This window comes from Condylura cristata, unplaced genomic scaffold (genome assembly GCF_000260355.1).
Source record: "Condylura cristata isolate star-nosed mole 26May11 unplaced genomic scaffold, ConCri1.0 scaffold00015, whole genome shotgun sequence".
Taxonomy (NCBI): domain Eukaryota; kingdom Metazoa; phylum Chordata; class Mammalia; order Eulipotyphla; family Talpidae; genus Condylura; species Condylura cristata.
The window spans coordinates 32,889,820-32,914,213 of NW_004567116.1; the positions used below are offsets into that span (position 1 = coordinate 32,889,820).

At 34.1% G+C, this 24,394-nt stretch overlaps 1 protein-coding gene across 3 annotated transcripts in view; it reads left to right on the top strand.

Annotated features, from left to right (window-relative positions):
- SBF2 (SET binding factor 2) overlaps positions 1 to 24,394 on the top strand; it is a 315,525-nt gene that overhangs the window by 154,139 nt on the left and 136,992 nt on the right. For all 3 annotated transcript variants that reach the window (XM_004683051.2, XM_012725460.1, XM_012725461.1), the window contains exons 9-16: positions 73 to 186; positions 2,431 to 2,508; positions 3,025 to 3,138; positions 3,832 to 3,960; positions 6,526 to 6,624; positions 16,547 to 16,751; positions 18,152 to 18,261; positions 19,632 to 19,781. In XM_004683051.2, coding sequence (XP_004683108.1) covers positions 73 to 186; positions 2,431 to 2,508; positions 3,025 to 3,138; positions 3,832 to 3,960; positions 6,526 to 6,624; positions 16,547 to 16,751; positions 18,152 to 18,261; positions 19,632 to 19,781 — 999 coding nt within the window. The remainder of the gene's footprint in view (positions 1 to 72; positions 187 to 2,430; positions 2,509 to 3,024; positions 3,139 to 3,831; positions 3,961 to 6,525; positions 6,625 to 16,546; positions 16,752 to 18,151; positions 18,262 to 19,631; positions 19,782 to 24,394) is intronic.

Genomic DNA, 24,394 nt, shown 5'->3' on the forward strand with positions numbered 1-24,394 from the left:
TAACAAAGCTCAAAATAATTTTCCGAACAGGTATATTTTTTAACTATAGATTAACTCTTTTATCTCTTTTAGTTAGATGTTATCATAGCAGATTTGGATGGTGGCACTATTAAAATTCCTGAATGTATTCATCTCTCTTCCCTCCCGGAACCACTCCTACATCAGACTCAAGCAGCTCTTTCTTTGGTATGATTTTTTTTTAATAAGAATTTTCTCAATTTAAATATTACTAAAGTAGTTGCAGTTAGATATTATTTGTAATTATTTGAAAAGGCATATGTTCTTAAAACATGAATATATCCTCATGGTTTTATTTCAGTAGAAGTAACATTTGTTTATGGTAATATATAGATCTTGGATACACTGTATCCAAAACTGGTTACTATGTATCACAATCCTTATTTACTGCCAAAAGAGTTGGAAACAACCTAAATGCCTATCAATGGAAAGGTGGTTAAAGAAGATGTAATACACACGCGCACACACACACACACACAATGGAATAATTATTATGTATTTAGAATAGGATTCTTTTGATATAACCTAAAGACTATAGTTTAAATCTTAAACAAGTATTTGTTGTACTTTCACTTATGTGTATTTATTCAGTATTTACCATGTACCTAAAATGTCAGTGAAATAAAATTTTTTTCTTTTAAAATGTATGGATTATGTGCTGCATTAATGTATGATGTAAGAGCATAGTATATTGTCAAAGGAGGACCAAAAAGAATCACATTTGATTGGGGGGGGGTAGTTCTGTGCTTCATTTGATTAGAAAATAATTATAAATGAATGGCAACATAGTACTTTATGTAATTGTCACAGATAACTTTATACTCATTAAGACATTATTACATAGTAATACTGATTGATAGGGTTATAAGAATGATTGATATTTTAGTGTTATTTCAAAGTATATCTTGCATCATTGGATCTATTTTAAGTATGTTACCAAAATCTGAGGATTTGAAAATGAATTTGCAAAGACAAAACTTTGCTAAATACTGATGCAATTTCATCTTTTCTCTGTAAGCCCTGCATGGGCCTTTCTTTCCCATCTCTTCTCTAACCTACTTTCCTTCAAAATCAAACTGAACTGTTACTTTCTTTTTTTAGCTTTCCCTGGGTTGAATTAATTATACTTTACATTTCATATACTATTCAATATATACTTACACTACTTGTCCTATTGGATTTTACTCTTGAATTATGATCTTCAAAATCTTACTTCATTTCTCTTTGGCATTTCAGTTAATTAATGAACTAATTAATTTTTGTTATATTGAAACATAAAAACAAGTGCTTGTTTAAAAATGTCATCTTTGGGGCCCTCCCTGGTTGCTCAGCTGGTTAAAGCGCTGCACTAAGAAGCTAAAGTCACTTCCACATGAGTTCGATTTCCGCCTGCCCCGGAGGAGCTCCACATGGCACGGCAGACCTCCACTGACATGCCCACTGCTCCCCTCAGCAGTGTACTTCATCTATCTGCCTGTTCTGCTCCTCACTCTGCTCCCCACTCTGTCTCTGGTGAATCCTTTCACCCTCCACATCTTTGGCCTGTACCTCAGTTCTATGTGAATAAATAAATAAAATCTTTAAATTTTTTTTAAATTTCATCTTTGGGGCCTCCCTGGTGGCACAGGAGTTAAAGTCTCAGTGTTATAAAATTACCACCAGCCACTGTGGCCCGAGTTCAGAGAGTTTGATCCCAGCCAGGGAACTAACCAGCATGGTGCAGCAGACCTCTCCTGTCTCACCAGCTCCCCTCAGCAGTGTATTTCAGTAGATCTACCTGTTCTGCTCATCTCTGTTGAATCCTCACAGCCCCTGCACCTCTGGCCTGCACCCAAGTTCTTGTATGGATAAATAAATGAATAAATAAAAATAATTTCAACAATGTAGACAAATAATTCTGCCCTAGATATTCCTTTCTTAAAATAGTTGTGGCTCCCCTCAGCATTGTATTTTCAGTAGATCTGCCTGTTCTGCTCCCCACTCTGTCTCTGGTGAATCTCACCGCCCCTGCATCTCTGGCCTGTACCCCAGTATGCACAAATAAATAAATCTTTAAAAAAAGAAAAGAAAAACGCATACAAAAAACTTATATTTTCAATTATATGTGTGCGTGCAAATATATATATGTGCCTGTACATCTGCAGATTTAAGGTTTATTTAGTTTTATTTTAAAATAAATGAGACCATACTGTGTATGTTTTTCTAGAACTTTTATAGATAATTTTTATTGGAGATCATTTCATTATACTTCATGTACAAAGCTATGTCATCTAAATGTGTTGTATTTCATGGAGGGAATATGTCATAATTTATGTACTGATACTTATTAATCTATTAATACCCCCGATAGACCAAATAATAGGTGTTATTGACATTAAGATCTTTTCCATAACAAAACCTTCTTTACTTTAGATTCTGCACCCAGATTTGGAAGTAGCAGATCATGCTTTCCCTCCTCCACGCACAGCTTTATCCCACTCAAAAATGCTGGTAAGAAGTTTAATATTTAAATTTCAAAACTTTTAAAGCTAGCTGTCCTTTCATCTGTATGTTTGTTAAATAAGCTGGACATAACGAGGGTTATATGGGCAACTTAGTTAAAAAAAAAAAAAAAAATGTACCGAGTTAGAGCTTAAGAGAATTGCCACTGATTGATCTTGTGACTTGCTTAAGAAAGAGTCACAGAACAGCACACGGACCAGGAGTGTAATAGTCTAAGACTGGTTTAAGTGCAGATTCAGTGATTTATTCTATGCTGAAAATTGCATAAACAGAGACAAGTTTCATTTGGGTTAAATATAAGAAATAACTATTTAATAGCCTAGGCTGTCCAACAGTGGGATAGACTAGTTACCCACTATTCAGGCTATTACAAATGAGACTGAGAGTGCAGGAAGCATAGGCAGATTTTCAAAATAATCTCTCAGATTATTCCCAACTTTTTGACTTTGTGATATTTCATTTGTTTTTAAAGAAATTGACTCAAGATATTTCTTATATTTTCAGGATAAAGAAGTGCGTGCCGTTTTTCTTAGATTATTTGCACAACTTTTCCAAGGATACAGATCATGTCTACAGCTTATAAGGATTCACTCTGAACCAGTAATACATTTTCACAAGGTAAGATACAGTTGTGCATTGTATGTATCCAAAAGACAGCTTCTAATTTAACGAAACAACTTGATTGCCTTTAGCCATATATTTTTTTTTTTTTTAAGATTTATTTATTGTGCATACAGAACTGGGGTACAGGCCAGAGGCTCAGGGGCGGTGAGAGGCTTCACCAGAGACAGAGTGGGGAACAGAAAAGGCAGATCGATGAAGTACACTGCTGAGGGGAGCAGCAGGCGGGTCAGGAGAGGTCTGCCATGCCATGTGGTCACCTCCGGGGCAGGCGGGAATCGAACCCATGCGGAAGCGGCTTTAGATTCTCAGTGCTGTGCTTTAACCCGCTGCGCCACCAGGGAAGGCCCCTAGCCATATATTTTTACCTTAATTTATCAAAAGTGTTTAAAACCGCTGCATTATATGGTTAGATGATAATTTTAAATCTTTAGAATTGGCATGTTTTCCTTTAGAATATGTTAAATATAAATTGATTTTCTTTTTAAATGGACTGTTTCTCAGTTTTCCTCCTGTTTTATAGAAAAATTCTTTTCCCAATACATGTAATCATTCAAGATTTCAAAACTTTTTAAAAATGTATTTATAACAACACATTTATTCAGGTTTTGTCTTTCTTGTATTTATTCTTTGACCATTCACATGCTACTAAATGATAAATTGTTCATCTCAAATTTTCTTTCTTTACAGACAGCTTTCTTGGGACAGCGTGGTTTGGTTGAGAATGATTTTCTCACTAAAGTTCTCAGTGGAATGGCATTTGCAGGTTTTGTTTCAGAAAGAGGCCCTCCATATAGATCCTGTGATCTCTTTGATGAGGTATAGTTTTTATCAAATAAATGTACTATTTATAGAAAAAGCTAGTTGAAAGTAGAAAAGTAGTATTTTGAAAGCTTTAAAGTTATAAATGTTATGAATTAAATATCAAATAATCCTGATATTTATATACTATTATGCTTACCTGATCTTGGTATTTAAAGTGTAGGTTATGAAAATTAGGGGAAAAAGTAATTGTAGGATGTGTCAGATGTATATAAAAAATCTTGAGCAACTGAATTTTAAATAGTTGATTAAAATCTTTTTTAAAATTGAGAGCAAATGTATATATAGAACTCCTATTTTTGGAAAGTAATAGTATATTGGTTCTTTTATCAGTTTCATAAAAAGGCTCAATTTAATGTATAGCTTTGTTACTTTAAACTACAGTTACATTTAGTCTTATCTGTGTCCTGGAAAGATGATTTAGCCTATAGTATTTTGACTGACCAATAGTCAACATTTGTTTAGCTTCCTTAAGAGATATTAAATGTATAGACAATAGATTTTACTTGCTGTCTTTAAGGAATTGTCCTATAAAGAGAGAATTAAGACTAATGTGACTGAAGGTAAGATTGCTGATTTGTATTAGTTGTGATTTATTTTAAACTATATTTCCATTTATCATTTAACTGTGTTCCGGCAGCTCATTTTAATGGATAGAATGTTATTTGTAACTTCAGTTTCTGAAGGAACACCATGTTGGCACCAATAGATCTAACAGTTTATTTAAATCTATTTAAGAAAAGATATGCTAGCACCCAAGATAGTGGAGAATAGTAAGTGATCATCTTTGTTTTAGATAGAGATGATAGGAATCAGTTTTAAAGATTCTTGGTTCAGTTAAGGATGTTTTGTTCTCTGTAAATATAATTAAGTATTCACAGATAAGAATGAAAGAAGTGTGCATGCTTCAGTTCTGAGCATGGAGACCTGCACCAAATGCTTTAGTTAGTAAAAACACAAAATATATGAAGATTTAGGAGAGGTTGTCTGGAGGTATACAACCTTTCTTTGATTAGTTATTGTCACTGATTATTCCATTACCAGCATTTAATGTTGTTGATCATTAGTCATCTAATATTAACATATGTTAATTTATAGATCCTGCACTAAATAACTGTTAATATGTTTTATGTGATTAAATTAGATACTCCCTAAAGTCCTCTTCAGTTCCTACATTTTATTGTTCTGAAGCATTTTGAAGTAACATTGGTTTATGTTTCCATTTCTTTTCTATCTGAATTTTCTTAGTAACTTCCTGTCAGCTTCATTCAACTAACAAGTCAGAAAATTTCTAAGTCCTTGCTCTGCCTAGAATGCTCTCCTTTCAATCTAATCATGACCTTCCATTTTTATACTCTGCTCTTATCTTGACTTAGTAGTATTTAGAGAGAAACTAAATTTGATTAAGTTTTATTTTATACTTCTCATTCTATGTCACAACATATGTACGTATGTGTGTACATATAGACACATACAGTTTAGATTGGAAACCATTATAAAGGAAGGACTCTATCCAAGGTTGCGTTAAGTCTCCTTTTAGAGTTCATCTAGTTCTGTATTCTGCCCATATACAGTGATGATATTTGGTGTCTTACTGTTAATTGAAAGCTACTTATTTGTACTTGTACAAGGAATGAGACACCAGGCCTAAGTAATTTCTCCTTCTACCCAACTTGGCCATTTTATTGATTTGCATAGGCATGTTCTTTTATAGGAAAATAATGTTTGCTTTCATGAAAAAGATCATCCTTTTCATTTAACCTATGTCAGCTTACCACACTTATAGATCTTTGAGAAACAGCTTGCATAATGTGTTGTCTACACACCCACCAAATAAGCCTGTTGTCTTTCTTGATAGTCTTTGTGAATCTTGACCTAAAATAGGTGAAGCCATAGTTTCATATGTCTGTCAGCTACAGTGAAGCTATTTGTTCCTAGAAGGAAGAATCTTTATAATACTCTTTTTCAAAAATCTTTTACTCACTCTGCTCCTCTTCCCCCGCTTAAGTTTTTTTCTTGCGAATACTTTTTTCTCCACTGTAAGTGTATATACTCATGCAATTCTCCCAGTAAATTAATTTTTGAAGAAATGACCTAAAGCTCATACAATTTGAGGACTAGATGGAATCTAAAGGTTATCTTATTCTTAGGTTATCTAATTTAGCAGTGAAGAAATTGGAGCTCAGTAATGACTCCAGATCACACTGTCCACAGAGCTAGGACTAGAGCCTGAGCAACCTGACTTGAACCTTTGGTTCATATTTTGTGAGTTAGGGAAATGTTTGGAGACATTCTAACCTTCTCGACTCTCTGAAAAAAATAAAAGCAGGTATCTCTGAAACAGGGCCCCAGCACATTAGGGAGAGAGCAAGAGATCATATAAGGACTCAGTTGATTTTATAACTCTAGAATAGAGGTGGAACCCCATAAAAATAATTATTTTATTTTAAATAATGGTATGTACTTTGGATACTTTTTAGATTATAACTTGCATGAAATTATCAGTTTTCTAATTTAGCATATTTTGGAGTTGACATTTTACCATTTGATTCTTTTTCCAAGTTGGTAGCTTTTGAAGTAGAGCGAATTAAAGTTGAAGAAAATAACCCACTGAAGATGATAAAACATGTTAGAGAACTCGCCGAGCAGTTATTCAAAAATGTAAGTTGAGTATATTTATTTAGGCGGTCAGTATTCTAAAAAATATTAATAAAATATTTTGGTTGAAAAACTAAAAACATCCTCTTTCATGTGGTAACCTTTTTAATCTGACTTAAAACCAATTGAACCATAAGTTACAAAATATTATAATTCGTATTGTGCCTCAAAATAGACCTTATTTACCAATGTGATTTTTCTGGTTAATCGCTATAGAATGAAAACATCTTTGTCATTATTTTCCATTTTGTCACTGTGGTCTTCATTTAGGGCTTAATCTTTCTAAGAATACTGAGCACTTTAAGACATAAAGATTTAACTCAATAAAGACAAGTACTACCTCAGTCAGAAATTACCAATGCTTTTAACTTAGTACCATAATTGTGAATTTGATCAGTAAAATTGCTTGAGTTATATATTTTTGAATAGGCAAGCAGTGAAAAGATCAAAACAAACTGGCAAGAGACTATAGAAACTAAAAGGTGAAAATACTACTTATATAAAGGAAATGTGTTAAGTTTGTGATTATATAAAGTAATCATTCAGACATCAGGAAAAAAGAGAACCTACGATGAGAGGGACATCACTGGTAGAAAAGTGGTTTGCAGCTAATGGTTTGCTGCTTTTGAAGCTTTTCAGTTAAATTATTTTACTAAGAAAAGTAAGTGGAATCTGTGGTCTAGGGGAAAGTTAAAGGTACATGTAATTTTTAAGGAAATATAGTTGAGAAGGATTTGGGCACAGTATCCTGGTATTGTTTGGTTTAATTATTTGCATAGGTGGACCTTTTTGGGCATTAGGTTATTAGTCACTGCTTTGACATGTATTTGAAATCTAAGAACCAAAAGCCAGAAATAATGAAATATATTTTATATACAGTTATTTTTAAATTTGATTCCTGAACTTATTTTAAATTTTATCTCTTGGACTGACACGCTACACTCCACATATTGCATTTAATATAACAAGTGTGTTTCTTGAATAATCAATTAAAATTTGAAAAAAAGACATCAAAAGGAAAACTTGTGTTCTTTGCTGTTCTTTGTCATTTGTAATGGCTGTGTAGAACTAATGTGTAGCATAACCACATGAGATATTTCTGTTGATCTATTTTGATAGTAATAAATATTGAGTGTTTAAGAAGACATATCAGGGCCCTCCCTGGTGGCGCAGCTGGTTAAAGCACAGTACTGGGAAGTTTAAGTCACTTCCTCATGAGTTCTATCCCCGCCTGCCCTGGAGGTGATCCACATGGCAGCAGGCCTCTCCTGAGCCACCCGCTGCTCCCCTCAGCAGTGTACTTCATCGATCTGCCTGTTCTGCTCCCCACTGTCTGGTGAATTCTCTCATCCTCCGCATCTCTGGCCTGTACCCAGTTCTGTATGAATAAATAAATAAATCTTTAAAAAAAAAAAGAAGACATATCAAGCTTGGAATTAGGCACTTTATAAATATGTATAATCTCTAATTCGTATAACAACAGTGTAAGATGGGTGTCAGTCCTCTGTTGGGGGTAATTGGCTGAAGATCATATAGCTTTAATTGACTGAATCCAGCATTTTAAGATTCAGGAATTCTCACCTACTCAATTCCACAGTTTTTTTCCTTTCATTCTGTTAAACGATGTCCAATCACAATGATAGTGGTGTTTCCAGTGACTGAATTTACTCTCTATTCTTTGTAAAGATTTAATGTGCTTTCTCACTTGATCTTGAAAATAACCCTTTTGAGATAGGTAGAACAACAGATGTTGAGATAGAGGGAAAATAGGATTTTTTTTTCCCCTTGCCCATTATGATTCAATGAGGGATGTCAATGTAGAGCAAAATATCAAATGGGAATAAGTTCGAGGTTCTGTACTGGTCCCTTTAATAGATGAATGATTATTTCTTAGGTCTTTACAGGACTATTCCAGACTGCAAAATTTTATAGCCAGTCAGTGACCAGAATAGGATTCTGAAACAGGTTTACATGACTGAGTACACAGTTTATGTAGGGAAATGTGCCAAGTCACTTTAATGGCAAAAAAATTTCTTTGTCATTCTAGAGCTTCAATTTTATAGTATAAAAGTTAACACTAAGCCAAAGAGCTGTAATAGAAATACCTAGTAATTATGTATTCAAAGGTTAATGTAAAATAACGCAGCTCTTACCCTCAAAAACACTTTTCTTATAAAAAGAAAAAAATGGTACCATGAGAGATTGTATTGCTAAGTAAGTGCTAGAAATCACCTTCAGATGTATTCTACATTTCTTGAGACTTTTTCAACTTTTTTCTTCCACAATATTGTTCTATGCCATTTATGTATTCTATTCATTTATTATGTACCTGCTAGTGTCAGGCATTTCCTAGGCATGTTAGTCCCTTAGATCCTTGAGAAGAGGATTCGGTTAGATATTGAATGGGAAAATTTGAGACTATCCCAGTAAATTGTCATCAGACTTCCTGAGATTCTCTCTAGTTCTAAGATTTTAAAGTCATTATGCTCCTAACATTTCTGATATGAATACGAATTTAAAAGCAGGGAATGATGGAAGAGTTACTTTCTTGGGTCATGCAGGAAGTTGCAGGAAGGGAAAAGATGGTCTCAAAGCAAGGGAAATAATCCAGATGGTTCTATTTTTAACTAGTCTATTTTTTTAAGTCACATTTCTAAAATTCCCTTTTGGTAAGCAAGAACCAACCATATAATTTGACTGTTCCCTTATGATTGAGTTAGAATTGAGACCTGGTGATTCCATTCAGATGTTTGTAAATACTTTATTGTACTGAGGTTTGGTATGTGTATCTAGTCTCTCTCCTTTACTTCCCTTTGAAGTCCTTCAAAGAAAAACCTAAATTTTCCAGTTTCTTCAGACCACTCCTTTATGTTGCTTTCTAGTGAGCAGAAATGAATCTAGTGAGTAAAAAAGTAGGAATGTGAATAGACAAGAGTAGAATGAAATGTAATTGAGATTAGCTGCTCTTTCAACTTTATGGGATTTCCTGAATAACTAGGACAAATATTTGGTGACTTTAGTAGAGGAGGGGTAGGAGAAGTTGTCATGAAATAGGAAAATAATAAACCATTAGAAATGGATTCAGGTGTTGGCTAGGTTTATACCATGAAGATTATTGGCCAGGTTGCTATTTTTCCATGTCCAGTCATTACTATTTCTGCCTATTTTGACTTTTAGAATCTTCACTGCCTGCGTGGCATTTACTAATTATACTCAACAATAAAGTGGAATATAACTGATATATGCATTATGCTCTACCTCTGTGATTTTTGACATAATCATATAAAAGATCATTAATTGGACACAAAATTAGAACATTAAAATAATAGATCAAAACAAAAACTTTCTAAAACCCCATTCTAAGACATTAAGAAGTCAGCTGGACACATACTTTACTATTTTCCATGGTGCAGTTTTTCTAATTTGCTATGCATCTGCAATAGTATGTAAATATTTGCTAGACTGTATAACTTATCTGATGGTTTTGTTAAAAGTTGAAGGAAAAATGATAGGATTTGGATTTTCTTATAAAATAATAAGATATTTCTGTCTGTGTCTTAATGATAGTTCGTTTCCTAATATTGAAACAAGTATTTTTAAACTCTAATGGTAGAATAAAATCTGTGTACAAGATAGTTACTCTAAGTCACATAAGATATACCCCTTCCATTTCTCAGAAAGTTAAATTGACTACCAGGTAGATGTAATTTACATTAGTGATGTTTGTACTCTTTGCCAGTTGTTAATAGTTGTTGCTATAAGAAGAAAGTAAAATATTGCAATCCTCTTCAGCCTCAAAAAAGTCAAAACAGGGCCCTCCGTGGTGGCGCAGCGGGTTAAAGCACAGCACTGAGAAGCTAAAGCCACTTGCGCATGAGTTCGATTCCCGCCTGCCCCCGGAGGAGACCACATGGCGTGGCAGACCTCTCCTGACCCGCCCGCTGCTCCCCTCAGCAGTGTACTTCGTCGATCTGCCTGTTCTGCTCCCCGCTCTGTCACTGGTGAAGCCTCTCACCGCCCCTGAGCCTCTGGCCTGTACCCCAGTTCTGTATGCACAAATAAATAAATCTTAAAAAAAAAAAAAAGTCAAAACAAAAGTAACTTATTTAGATAATTGTGGTAAAATGAATCTACCCTCCAGCCCAATGCACCCCCCCCATCAATTTATTCATTTTAAAGTCAGATTTATATGACATATGTATGGTAAAATTTGCCCTTTAAATGTACCACCCTTTGGATTTTGATGAATGAAATTATACAACCACCACCATTCTAATAAAAATCTAGAACATTTCTATCACCCCCAGAATTTTCTTATAACTCTCATAATGCCCACTTACACCCTCCTCCTCCTATTGACAGCTGATCTGTTTTCTGTCTCAATAATGTTTTGCCTTTACCATGGTGTGATTGCATAGTTTTTGAGTTTTATTTCTTTTATTTAGCATAATGCACTTCAGATTCATCCTTCACACTGCATATATCAGTTATATTTTACTTTATTTTTAGCAGTTTTTCATTGTCTAGATGTACCCATATTGTATTTATCTGTTGACCAACTAAAGAGTAAATTTGACAGTTATGAATAAAACTACCCTAAACATTTGTGTAAACAAATTGTTTTTAAAAAGTTTATTTAGACATACAGAACTGGGGTACAGGCCAGAGGTGCAGGGGCAGTGAGAGGATTCATCAGAGACAGAGTGGGGAGCAGAATTGACAAAGTATACTGCTGAGGGGAGCAGCTGGCAGGTCAGGAGAGGTCTACTGTGCCATGTGTATCACCTCCAGGGCTGGTGATAGAACTCGCCCTGAAGTGGCTGCAGCTAGCTTCCAGTGCTGTGTCCTAATCTGTTGCACCATCAGGGAGGGCTGTAACCATAAATTTTTATTTCTCTTCAGTAGATATTTAGGAGCAGGATGTTGGGATAGATATTAATAAAATGTTAACTCTCTAACAAACTGCCAGATTTTTCCCCCACGTGTCTGTACAATTTTGCTGTCCTATCAGCAATATATGAGAGTTCCCTTTACGTATTCACCAACATTTGGTATCAGATGTTTTTAGCCATTGTGTTTGTGGTGGTATCTTATAACTTAAGCTTGTATATCTACAGATAATAGATCTCTTAGCTAGTCAGTATGTGCTCCCTTGATACTTGTGAAAAGAATACTTATTTTAGAATAAAAAGCCTCCATTTAAATTCATGAGTTAGAGTAATGGTTTCCAACAGGGCAACCCCAGAAACCTGGCAATGTCTTAAGACTTTTCATTGGCACAACTAGACATGATGTATGACTTGCATCTAGTGGGTAGAGGCCAGGATGCTTCTAATATAGATAACTGCTCTTCTACCACCACCACTAAATAACTGTCTAGCCAAAAATATGAGTAGTAACCTGAATTAGGACAACCAGTATATTAAAGTCAATACAATACATTAGTTATGTTAAGGATGGGACAGCAATTCAATTAGGTGGTCATTGAAAAGCCTATGAATATGAAAATTTGAGAATGTTTTATTCCATTATTCCTATACTTACACTCAAACAACTCTAAAAAGTTCATATTTAATTTGTCATTATTAACAGTTTCTGTTAAGCATTGTTTTGGTTTGGCTGTATTTGAAGGTATTCATGTAGCTTGCTATCTCAAAGTATAATTGGTGCATATTAAGTAATCATTAAATGCCTAAATAAAGGAACCTCCAATAAGTTCACAGTGATTTTTCATTGCTGCAACCAGTGTATAGAAAGAAGATTTCCTTTACCCAGTGTACATGTTGCCTACTTTGAATTTACAGTAGGGTTGGTTTTTTGTTTTGTTTTGCTTTGCTGTACTTTGCTTTTACTTAAAGTGTATCCTCAGCCTTGTTTTCTTTACGCGTTAGGCATGTTGTCATTTAGCTTGCTAAAAAATAAAGAAGAAAGAAAAGAGACATCTATGTTTCAACACAGATGGTGTATGCAATTTTTTCAAGTCTGAGAAGATCACTAATACTCCCCACAAGTATAGTTTATTCTTAAAACAGAATTGCTTTCTTGGAAATTATTATCCAGTAGAGCATTTTTCCAGCTTTCTTGTATAGTTCATCTTGTTGCCTCAGACAAACTTGTAACTGTGTTCAATGTTTTTAGTTTTCTGTACATTTATATTTCTTCAAAGGTGAAAAGGTGAAAATTTGATTACTTCTTTGTTCTATTGGAAAATTATGAGTTTTCTACTTTCAGTAAGAAAATTTAACAGCAAAATTGGGCTGCAGTTTTTAATGAATTCAGTGACCTTCAAGGGATTAATCAAGATGCATTTGGAGTTACAAAACCAGATGTTTCTAAGAATTTATGGACTTCTCTCATTTCTGTTCTCTTCTCAAATGTCACCAATTTTGGTGATAAGGTGGCGAATATGATCCTTTATATTTACTATGCTGCCCATTAGAGGGCAGCAGTGTACAGACATAGCAGCCAGAAAATCAAATACTAGATTTTTGGATTTGAACTTAATTGAATCTTCTAAACACAATTGAATTTGTTTGTCATTTAAAGCCATTACCTGATGGATTCAGTCTTTGGTGTTGAGTATTTCTACAACTAAAGGATAGCCTTTACTTTGGACTCCTTTTTAAAATGAGCTTTTAAATACTTAAATTGTATATGTATTTGGTTTATAATCTTCAAATTGTTTAAAAGAGTAAAACACTCAGTGACAAATAGCTGTATCATTAATAAGTAATTTCTAATTAAACCCTTATTGAGTACTATTATTGTTTTTGTTATTATTAAATATAAGTAAGTGATGATGTGATGAGAATCTTAGGAGAAAGATAGTGTCATGTCATTGAATATGCTATGAATAGCGATTTTTCATGTGAGTGTACCCTGGACTTTTGGTTAAACAACTTTCAGATTTTTTCTGGGGAAGTGTGTGTGGTATGTGTGTACGCTTAAAAAACTTTACTAAAATAACTCATCCTATCCTTGCAGGAACCTGATGAAGTAGGTACTATATTACTATCTTCATAACAGATCAGAAACTAAAACACAAGTGATAAGTTGATTGATATTGTAACAGGTCACACCACTACCACTACTAAGTGACTTAACTAGGTTTTGACTCAGGTGGTCTAACATCAGAGATAATAAATTTAAAATGCTCCATTATACTATTTTTCTTATTGAGCTTTCTAACCTTTACTGCTGAATGAATTGTCACCTATTGCTTGTTACATTTTCATAGAAAGTTGTTTCTGAGTTCTCTGTTCTATTAACCCTTTCAACTTTTCAGTGACAACAGTTGGCATTCTTTATTATTAAAAGTTTATGTAAGTTTTGATGTTCAGAAGCTTGACTGTTCCATTTATTCTTGTTTAGGATTACTTTCTTTTGAGATGTTTAGTCTTCCAAATAAAGTTTAGAATAAGCTTGTTACATTACCAGATTTTGATTAGAAGTAATTTATGTCCTTAATTTTGAAGCAACCTTAAGTCATCTTGGCACAATATAGAAAAATATATAATAACAAATAGATAAAATATAACTAGGAAAGATATGGGTATCACAAGGATGTTTCTACTTTTCTGTGTTTTAGAAAATAATTTATATAATGAAAATATATTTAAAGTTTTCATTTTATTGTAAAGAAATAAGTAAAAACCTGAATAGACTACACCTTAAATGATTTTGAGTAACACCTTAAAATCCTATGTGAATTATTAGTCCAACCTGAAAAAAAATAATAAGTGAGCTTTAAAAAATGATATTTATAATTTTTAATAGACCAGATAGTGTAGGCATTGTGCTTAAAGAGTAAACTTAGTACTTTTAGAAAATTACTAAATTTCAGCATCTGCAGACCAATGATATTTGTCTGTTCCTAATCTAATCATAATTTTAGGACATAGAAAGTGGTCATCATGAAGACTTGACTTAGGGGTTTACTTATTTTTTCCTCCTTTGCTAATGATATGAGGAAAAACTACATAGTATGAATGAGGGGTACTTTGGCAAAAACATACTTTATATCAGATTTCACTTTCTCTGGAACCTTGTAAGAGAAGTATAACTATATACTTTTCCAGCATATAGACTGGGAAAACTTATTTATCCAGTATCATATAACAAATAGAGCCAAAATTAAAGCATAGATTTTTTGATACTCAAAGAAGAATTATTTTCATTGCGCTACTGAGGTATGCAGATGGTTGGGACCAATTTCTTCTTTATCTAGCTCTGGTCTGAATAACCTAAAGAAGTTGTGAGGAGTAGCTCTAATAGGTGATAGCTGGCAATTTAATTTAAAGGATGTATAGGATAGTTTTGGTTTTAATCTGAAATACAAATTATGCAGGTTTGGGGGTGAGTGGGAGGATGGAATTTTCTGGTTGCAAAGGATAAATGCTAGAATTGTTGTAAGAATGGTAGAAAAGCAACCTTCCATCAAGAACTTTATAAAATTGGTACATTTTACTCTGTAGTATTTGAAATATAATCCTACCTAACCAAGTGACTGGATAGTGCAAAAAAAAAAAAAAATCTACCAGTAAGGATAAGGCGTGTGTTGAGGCATAATTTTAGATAGAATAGTAAAGAAGGTAGCAAGGATGCTGTATAAATTAGTATGGAGACAGGCATTCTAGACAGAGGGAACAATTAAATACAAAGCCTTTGAGGCAGGGACAAGAAGGGCCTGTGTGGCTAGAGCAGAATAAATAATGGAAACAGCACTATGATCTTATAGAAAGGCCAGACCTCATAAAATCTAAATTATTTTAGAACTTTGGACTTTACTCTGAATGAGATGGAAAGCTATTTGAATGAACAGAGTATTTAAGTTATAATATTAACATTAAAAAAAAGATTTATTTATTTATGCATACAGAACTGGGATACAGGCCAGAGGTGCAGGGGCAGTGAAAGGGTTCACCAGAGACAGTGGGAGACGGAACTGGCTGACTGATGAAGTACACTGAAGAAGGGAGCAGCAGTCGGGTCGGTAGAAGTCTGCCGCACCATGTGGATCACTCCTGGGACTGAACTCATGCTAAAATGGCTTTAGCTTCTTAGTGCTGTGCTTTAACCCGCTGCACCACGGGAGGGCCCTAATCTTACATTTTCAAGTTGACTACTGCAATGTTAATTGCAGAGTGAGGGAAGGTGCAAGAGTAGAAGCAGAGAGGCCAATTAAGAGATGATAGTGCTGTGCTAATGTGAGTAATGCTGGGAATATTAAAGCGAGCTCAAGTGATAAACATTTTAAAGGTATAAACGCTAATAAAAGGTTTTCAGAAGAATGGACAATTAGGTATTAGAGAAAAAAGATGACTAAACTTTTTACATGAGTGATTGGAAAAATAAAGGCCATTTATTAATGTAGAGAACACTATGGAAAACTGATTTGGAAGAGGTAAAGATTTCTCCATTTTTGGCATATATTTAAAAATGTTATTTTAATCCAAGTAGAAATACTATATATACACATTAGAGAAATCTCAATTTAAGATAAAAAATTTGTGAATCATTGGTGTTTTATTTTTTAAAGATATGAGATAGGAAGTGATCGATCACCAAGGAAGTAGGTAAAAATAGATGAGGCCTAGGAACATATGAATCCTTGGGGTATCGATCTAATTAAGAGATTAGAGAGATGAAAAAATACACAAAAGATGTAATAAGAAGACCTAGAAACCAAGTGAAGAAAGTGCTCTTGGAAGAGTAAGAATAGTGGTCAGCTACATTAGATGCTGCTGGTAGATCATAAAAGACATAAAATTCTGGCACTTTATATTTCATGGGCTATATCTGAAAGTATGTACAGTCTCCCATCTGTCTGATTTCAGTTTGTCTCCCTGAGTTCCCATTCCCTTCCTGACAATTTGCCATTATTACTTTAACTTTGTTATAATTTCACCTATATTTAATGTTGCAGGAGAATCCAAATCCTCATATGGCATTTCAGAAAGTTCCACGTCCAACAGAAGGCTCCCACTTGCGTGTTCATATTCTTCCTTTCCCAAAGATCAATGAAACCCGGGTACAGGAATTAATACAGGAAAATCTTGCTAAGAACCAAAATGCACCGCCTGCTTCTCGAGTGGAAAAGAGATGTGTTGTGCCAGCAGGTCCACCTGTTGGTATGTATTTGTCTCTTTATTCAAAATTGTGCAACCACTTTCACTATCTGATTTCAGAACATTTCATTTCCCCAAATAGAAATAGCCTTTAGCAGTTACTCTCCTTCTTCCCCCAAAATTACTTCTTTCCTAGCTTTAGGCATTTAGTAAACATTATTTTCTGTTTTTATAGATTTATCTCTTCTGGATTTTTTTTTATAAAGATAATACATGATCTTTTGTGAGGGCTTCTTTCTTAAACATAGTATTTTCAGGGTTCATTTAGGTAGCATGTATCAATACTTCATTGCTTTTTATGGATGAGTGATATCCAACTGCATGTCTATCCATTATTCATTTAGTGGCTGTTTAGGTTGTTTCTCCTTTGGAGCTACCCTGAAAAATGTTGCTGTGATTATTCCTGTGTATATTTTTATGTGGACATGTTTTTAGATCTCTTGGATATATACCTAAATACAAAGTAAATTACTAGATCATAAGGTAAGTCTCTGATGTTTTAAGAAAGTGCTAGATTGTAAACAGCTGCACCACATGGATATTCGATTTCCTCACATCCACTGATGATATACACAACCTCTCCTCTTCTGCTCCATCACTTACCCTTTAATCCCTTTTCCCATTCATTCCCTCTTAACCTCAGAAATCTCACTTTGATTATTGTTTGTTTTATTAGTTCATCTACCTTGATTCGTTATTTTACTTATATATGTAAAACTATCTAATATTTATCTTTATCTTTCTGACTTTATTCCATACATAATAATTCCCTCATGCTCCTTATAGCTTCTTACATTGTGTCCTTATATTTTGTTATAAATGGTAACATTTCATCTTTTCTTATATCTGATATTAGAGAAAGGCTTTTGCTTTTTCTCCATTGTACCATGTTAACTATGGGTTTGTAATGTATGGCCTTTATTAATGTGATGTAAATTACATCTAGCCTCATTTTTTAAGGATTTTTATCATGAATGTGGAATCTTATATGTGTAAGAGATAATGCAGTCTTTTTTATGGGGGGATGTGAAAAGATTATGTCTTTAGATTTTAAGAGCAGCTGTAAAATATGAGTGTCTTGATTTAAGAATTAAAGTTAAAAATACCTATTTATCTTTGCTTAATATAATTTTACTTTGCAATATAATTAAGTTCAAAGTAGAAGTGGGATTTATGTTGTGAAATTATCCTCAGCATACTATGACTGACTTAACACTTCAAAACCTAAAAATGTGATCAAATAAGAATACATTCAAGGCCTGTGACAAAGAGAGGAAGAGGAGAAAATAAAACTGAAGTGCTGGTCATAGAATAGTTATAACGGCCTAAACGATAATCTTCCCTTGCTTTTGTAATTGTCAAAGGAGTTAAATGTATATGTTTTCTTTGTTTTCCTTTATTAGTTTCAATAATGGATAAGGTGACAACAGTTTTCAATAGTGCACAGAGATTGGAAGTTGTTAGAAACTGCATCTCATTCATATTTGAAAATAAAACACTGGAGACTGAAAAGGTAATAAAATGCCATCTTTCCCAAGCAAACTTTCATTTCCCCTTCAGATTTATATGTTCAGTAGGTCAGCTGACCTCTAGTTCACTAATTATTAAGTACCTTTTTTTTATCATTTCCAACAAACATTGTCTGATATCTAAAATATAATATCTAAAATCTTATGGCTACCATAGAAATATTGATAGTCACTCTTTTTCCTTAAGGCTTTGGAACATTGTTCATTAAATTGTATTTGGGCCTGTGTTTTTAGAAGCTTGGTAGTTTAAATGTATTTTATTTACTTATTCCAAAAAGCCTGGTTTGAATAAGCTACAAGTAATAGAAACTGTAGCATTTGATTTGAATGTGCTGCCTTAATGTACATTTTCCTACCTTCTGTAATACAGTATGTTACCTTTTCTCAGTGGTTTACCACAGTTCTGAACATCTACTACCCAGAAACAGTAAAGCCTGTAAAGGGTTAAGTTTTTACCCTTACACTAAATGACCACAATCCTTTTTATATTTTGAGGGTTTTTTTGGTTTGCATTTTTTTCTTATGCTTTATTTTTTCTTATGTTTAGGAAGTTTTACAGACTTTCTTTTGCTTCCCTTACTTTCTTCTTTCATGTCCTGTTTCTTGTTATAACTGTCTGTAAAAGCATTATACCTCTTACTCTTGGGCTTTTGAACAAAGAGCAAATTTCGTCTTCAAAGTTAGGTAAACCTGTTACATACTTTACTGTTAAGTAGATTGATTAGACATTCAATAATGAATGAAAAAAGCATTTATATGGGAGTGAAGTGAAATAGTTTTAATGAGTGAACCCAGAGATTTCTTGTTAAGTCCTTTTATCTTCTTTTGCTTTTGAACTAAGGAAAAGAGATTGTAGAATTTTCCAGTTATGTATTAGAACTGACATGATTAAATCACTAATCAGTTTAAAAGTATTGAAACACTTGTGTTTCTTGTCACTTTAATTTTTACTTTTATTCTAGCCATGGAAACATGGCCAGTTTTTGAAAGAAGGGTGTTTGTGGTCTTGTTTGAAGATCTGAATCAGCAATCACTTTGGTGACCATGATTCTGATTAGGGGTGTGTGTGTGTGTGTGTTTGTGTGTGAGAGAGAGAGAAGGTTAATGGTTTGAAATTTATTACATAAGCTTATTCTACTTATTTTTTATTCTACTTAGTTTTTAATTTGGCTTACAAGTAAAAGGAATTATATATCCATCTATGTTATATTTTTAATAACAAATTAACTTTTTTGAAGTTTAATTCTACTTACTACTCTGTTAAATGGTTTACGTACTCAATTTTCAATGTGGTTGAAAGTTAAATATTTTCCAACTGTACCCTTTCATTCACTTCTGTCTCTCTTGTCCTTAGACCCTTCCTGCTGCACTGAGAGCCCTTAAAGGAAAGGCAGCAAGACAGTGTCTCACTGATGAATTGGGTTTGCATGTCCAGCAAAACCGGGCAATATTAGATCATCAGCAGTTTGATTACATAATAAGGATGATGAACTGTACTCTACAGGTAATTTTTTTTTATTAATAACGTAGCATTGTATTTACATCTTCATTACTATTTTGACAATATGAGATATCTCCCCTTACTTGAGTGGTTATCATAGCTTTTCTACTACCAAAGCACCCATAGTCCTCTACTACAGACCATTGTGCTCTTTCCGCACTTCCTCTGATCCTGTTCTCATCCCTCCCTCTCTTTTCCTCTCCTCTTGGATGCATCAGATCTACAGTCAGTTTTTAAGGATTCGTTTTACAATGTGTCTTTGTTTGACTCTGCTTAGTTTCCCTAGATTCCACATATAAGTGACACACCATCCAGTATTTATCTTTCTCCTCTTGGTTTATATTTCACTTAGCATAACCCCTTCCAGCTTCATCTGTTGTTGTTGCAAATGATATAATATTTATCTTTTCTGATCACTCAGTAGTATGCCATTGTGTATACATGATAGTGTGTGTGTGTGTATATATATGTATGTATGTATGTATGTATGTATGTACACACTATCTTCTTGGACCATTCATCTGTTTTGAGACATTTAGGTTTTTTCCATATCTTGGCTATTGTAAATGGGGCTCTAATAAACATAAAAGTGCAGGTTTCCTTTCAAATTAGTTTTTTTGTGTTTTGGGGTAGATATTTAGTGAAATTTTGGATCCTATGGTAGGTCTAATATTAGTCTTTTGAGAAACCTCCACACTGCTTTCCGGAGGGGCTGGACTAGTGTACATTCCTACCAAAGCTGTAGGAGGGTTCCACAGCCTCACCAGCACTTGTTTCTGTTCTTTTTTTTTTTTTTTCCTTTTTTTTTACATGGGCAATTTGAGTTTGTATCTCATTGTGGCTTTGATTTGCATTTCCCTGATGATAAGTGATAAACATATTTTCATGTGTCTGTTGACCATCTCTACAGGTAATTTACAATTCTTTCAGGTTATCCTCCTTATTTAAGAATCTGTTTTATTTTCCAGAGATTAAGTAATTACTGATATGTCTCTAGTTCTTAAGACATCACAGTTAATAGGATAGACAGCCAATAACATTACTATTTCTGTCAGAAATATGTATCACTTCACATAAATATGAAGAGTTTTCCCCCAGATGGCACAAGGGGTTAGTCTTAGTGCTGTGAAGCTATCCACAGCACTGCAGCACAAGTTTAATCCCCAGCCAGGGAGCTGACCCACATGGCACAGCAGACCTCTCCTGTGTCGCCCACTCCTCTCAGCAGTGTATATTGTATTGTATTGTATTGTAAATCTGCCTTTCTGCTCCCTATTCTGTCTCAGGTGAATCCTCTCACTCCCCACACTGGTCCTCACTGGTCTATATCCAGTTCTTAATATATATAAATAAAATTTTAAAAGCACAAAGGGGAAAAAACTTTTCACTCTTAAAATATACTAGATTATCTTACTAGTTTTGTAAGTAACCTTTCTGAGAATGTCATTGTTAAAAGTTTAGTTATATATTATTGTCTGTATTCATACCACTGTTTTTCAGTTAGTTTTCAGTTATTAAGATAGGGCAACACATAGTAGATAATCCACATGATACATCAATTGCTGTGCTCAGTATTTAATAATCACTTTTTGTATCTGTAAAATACAGAAAGCAGAAGACTTTCTAGTTGGCTTCAAAATGTTTGTATTACTTTGCAAGATAAATTTTCTCATAAAATAATGAAGACAAATTAGGTAATTTCCTGATTCCTTGTAATTGGTGATAAAACTACAAAAACTATTTTAGGGAACTTTTTCTAGTGTTTTCAATGCTATTTATTAACTGAAGAACTTAAGTCTTTCTCTACACTTATTTTTCATGTACTAATTAGTTAATTACTTATAGAATAATCAGTTACCTTTATTGCACTGGTGTTTTCCTTTTTCACGTGAATAATATTTCTGTGGCGAAAAAAGGCATGCATGGTTTTTGCTGCTTTCTGATACCCTTGGACTGATAAGCACTCAATGTGTTGTTTTATAAATATATAGATTCTGTTTTCATTCAAGCCCATGCTGTTGTTTAACATTAGATTCTTCTCTCTTGTCGATAGTAATATTTTAATGGTGTTTTAATAAGTCAGTATTCTTATTTGAATGAGTTTTAAAAATATTATTCACATGAAAAATGAAAATGTTCACCAGTGCACTAATGATAACTGGTTATTTTTTTTAAAAAGATTTACTTATTTATGCATACAGAACTGGGGTACAGGCCAAAGGTGCAGGAGTGGTGAGAGAATTCACCAGAGACCAAGTGGGGAGCAGAACAGGCACACTGCTGAGTGGAGCAGTGGGCATGACCCACATGGAGAGGTCTGCCACACCATGTGGGTCACCTCCCTGGCTGGAATTGAAATCTACTGAAGTGGCTTTAGCTTCATTGTGCTGTGCTTTAGCCTGCTGCACCACCAGTGGGGGCCCAACTGGTTATTCTATAAGTGATTTACTAGTTAGTATATGCTAAAGTTAAGTGTAGAGAAAACCATTAGTTCTTCAGTTAGTAAAGAATATGCTTTTTAAAAAAGCATAGAGCTTCAAGGTAGAGGAGCCAAACATCTGTGTTGGTGTTTTAAGAAAGAAATATTAATTAAATGAACTAATTTTTAGATAGTGATTCAAAAACTTTAGTAATTTGGTTTAATGGTCTTGAAATTATTTTGTCTTTCCTTTCCTCAAGGGAAAATTAAATGGAACATGAGTACTGCCAAGGGGCTATTTTGTTTGTCAGGTTCCTTCAGGATAAGTTTTTAAAGGATTGATTTATAGAGGTTATAGACTATTCCTATATATCACCTCATTTCAAGAAACTGGTCATTTTTTTTTAAAGATTTATTTATTTATTCATACAGAACTGGGGTACAGGCCAGAGTTGCGAAGGGTGAGAGGATTCACCAGAGACGTAGTAGGGAGCAGAACAGGCAGATCATGGAAGTACACTGCTGAGGGGAGCAGCGGGCGGGTCAGGAGAGGTCTGCCACGCCATGTGGTTACCTCTGGGGCAGGCGGGAATCGAACTCATGTGGAAGTGGCTTTAGATTTTCAGTGCTGTGCTTTAATCCGCTGTGCCACCAGGGAGGGCCCCGAAACTGGTCATATTTTAGCCTTTATTATGAGATGCCTATAAATTCCAAAATATCATGACCTCACATTTTTCTATTTTTAGTAGGTTTATAATTAAAACTTTTTTCTGTGTCACGATCTTAGCTGAGATCTTTTTTTTTTTTTAAGATTTATTTATTTGTGCATGCAGAACTGGGGTACAGACCAGAGGCTCAGGGGCAGTGAGAGGCTTCACCAGAAACAGAGTGGGGAGCAGAACAGGCAGATCTATGAAATACACTGCTGAGGGGATCAGTGGGCAGGTCAGGAGAGGTCTGCCGCGCCATGTGGTCACCTCCGGGGCAAGCGGGAATCGAACTCATGTGGAAGTGGCTTAAGCTTCTTAATGCAGTGCTTTAACCTGCTGCACCACAGGGAGGGCCTTAGCTGAGATCTTTTAACAATAAATTATAAATTAAAAGCCTACTGAAGTTGTCCATTTGCAGCATTATAATTAACTATATGCTATAAAGGTTCCTTTCATTGGCACAGAAATGTTAAAAAATTTTAGCAAAGAAAAAATAAAATCATGATTTTGATACATTATTTTTCCAAAATGAAAATGAAATCTCTGTTAGTTCCACCTCTCTACTCTAAAAAAAAAGGCCATAAGGAAAACCAAACTCTGATCAATTATCAGTTGGAAAACCAAATTTGTAAGCCCAATTAAGCCTTGGTATCTATAAAGAGAACCTGTTAAACCTGGCAGTTTGCATCAAGCTAGGATACTGGCACTGGAAGATGAATAAAATTCTCTCTTTCCAGTAAGTAGCATGTCCCTCACCCTTACCTCTGGAAGAAGCTATTATAAATACATTGTGGAATAAGAAAGCCCAAGTTAGACAGTTAGGATTTCCACATGTTAAATTCAATAAAATACGAACTCAACTTAAAAGGAAGGGGCTGGTATAAATTAATATTAACAGAAACAAACAACAGATTTAGATTCCAAAGACTTTGTATATTGGGATTTTCCTATTTGAATAGATGTAATTTGAATATAACAATTAAAATAAGTAAATAAAATGTTGAGTTTTTTTAAAAAGCAAATAATAAGAGATTAAGGAAAATAACCAGGTACATTTAAATTATGTAACCATTAAATGTATATGGAAAACTTAATATTACTTAAGATATCTTTTCTCTGCAAATTAACTTATAGATTGAATGCAACCCCAATAAAAATTTCAATAGACTTTTGTTTCTAGAAATTGAGAGGCTAATTTTGAAATTTTATAGAAATACAGAAGATTTAGGATGGAAATGATCTTGAAAAAGAACACTACTGGAAAACTCATGCTACCTGGTTTTCTAGATTTACTATCCAGAGTTATCAAGATAGTGTGTTACTAATGTCACAATAAGTTAGTGGAAAAAATATTTAAAAACACGGCCCTCCCTGGTGGCACAGCGGGTTAAAGCACAGCACTGAAAAGCTAAAGCCACTTCCGCATGAGTTCAGTTCCCGCCTGTCCCGGAGTCTGTTTTCAACCATGTAGTATTAGTTATTGTATG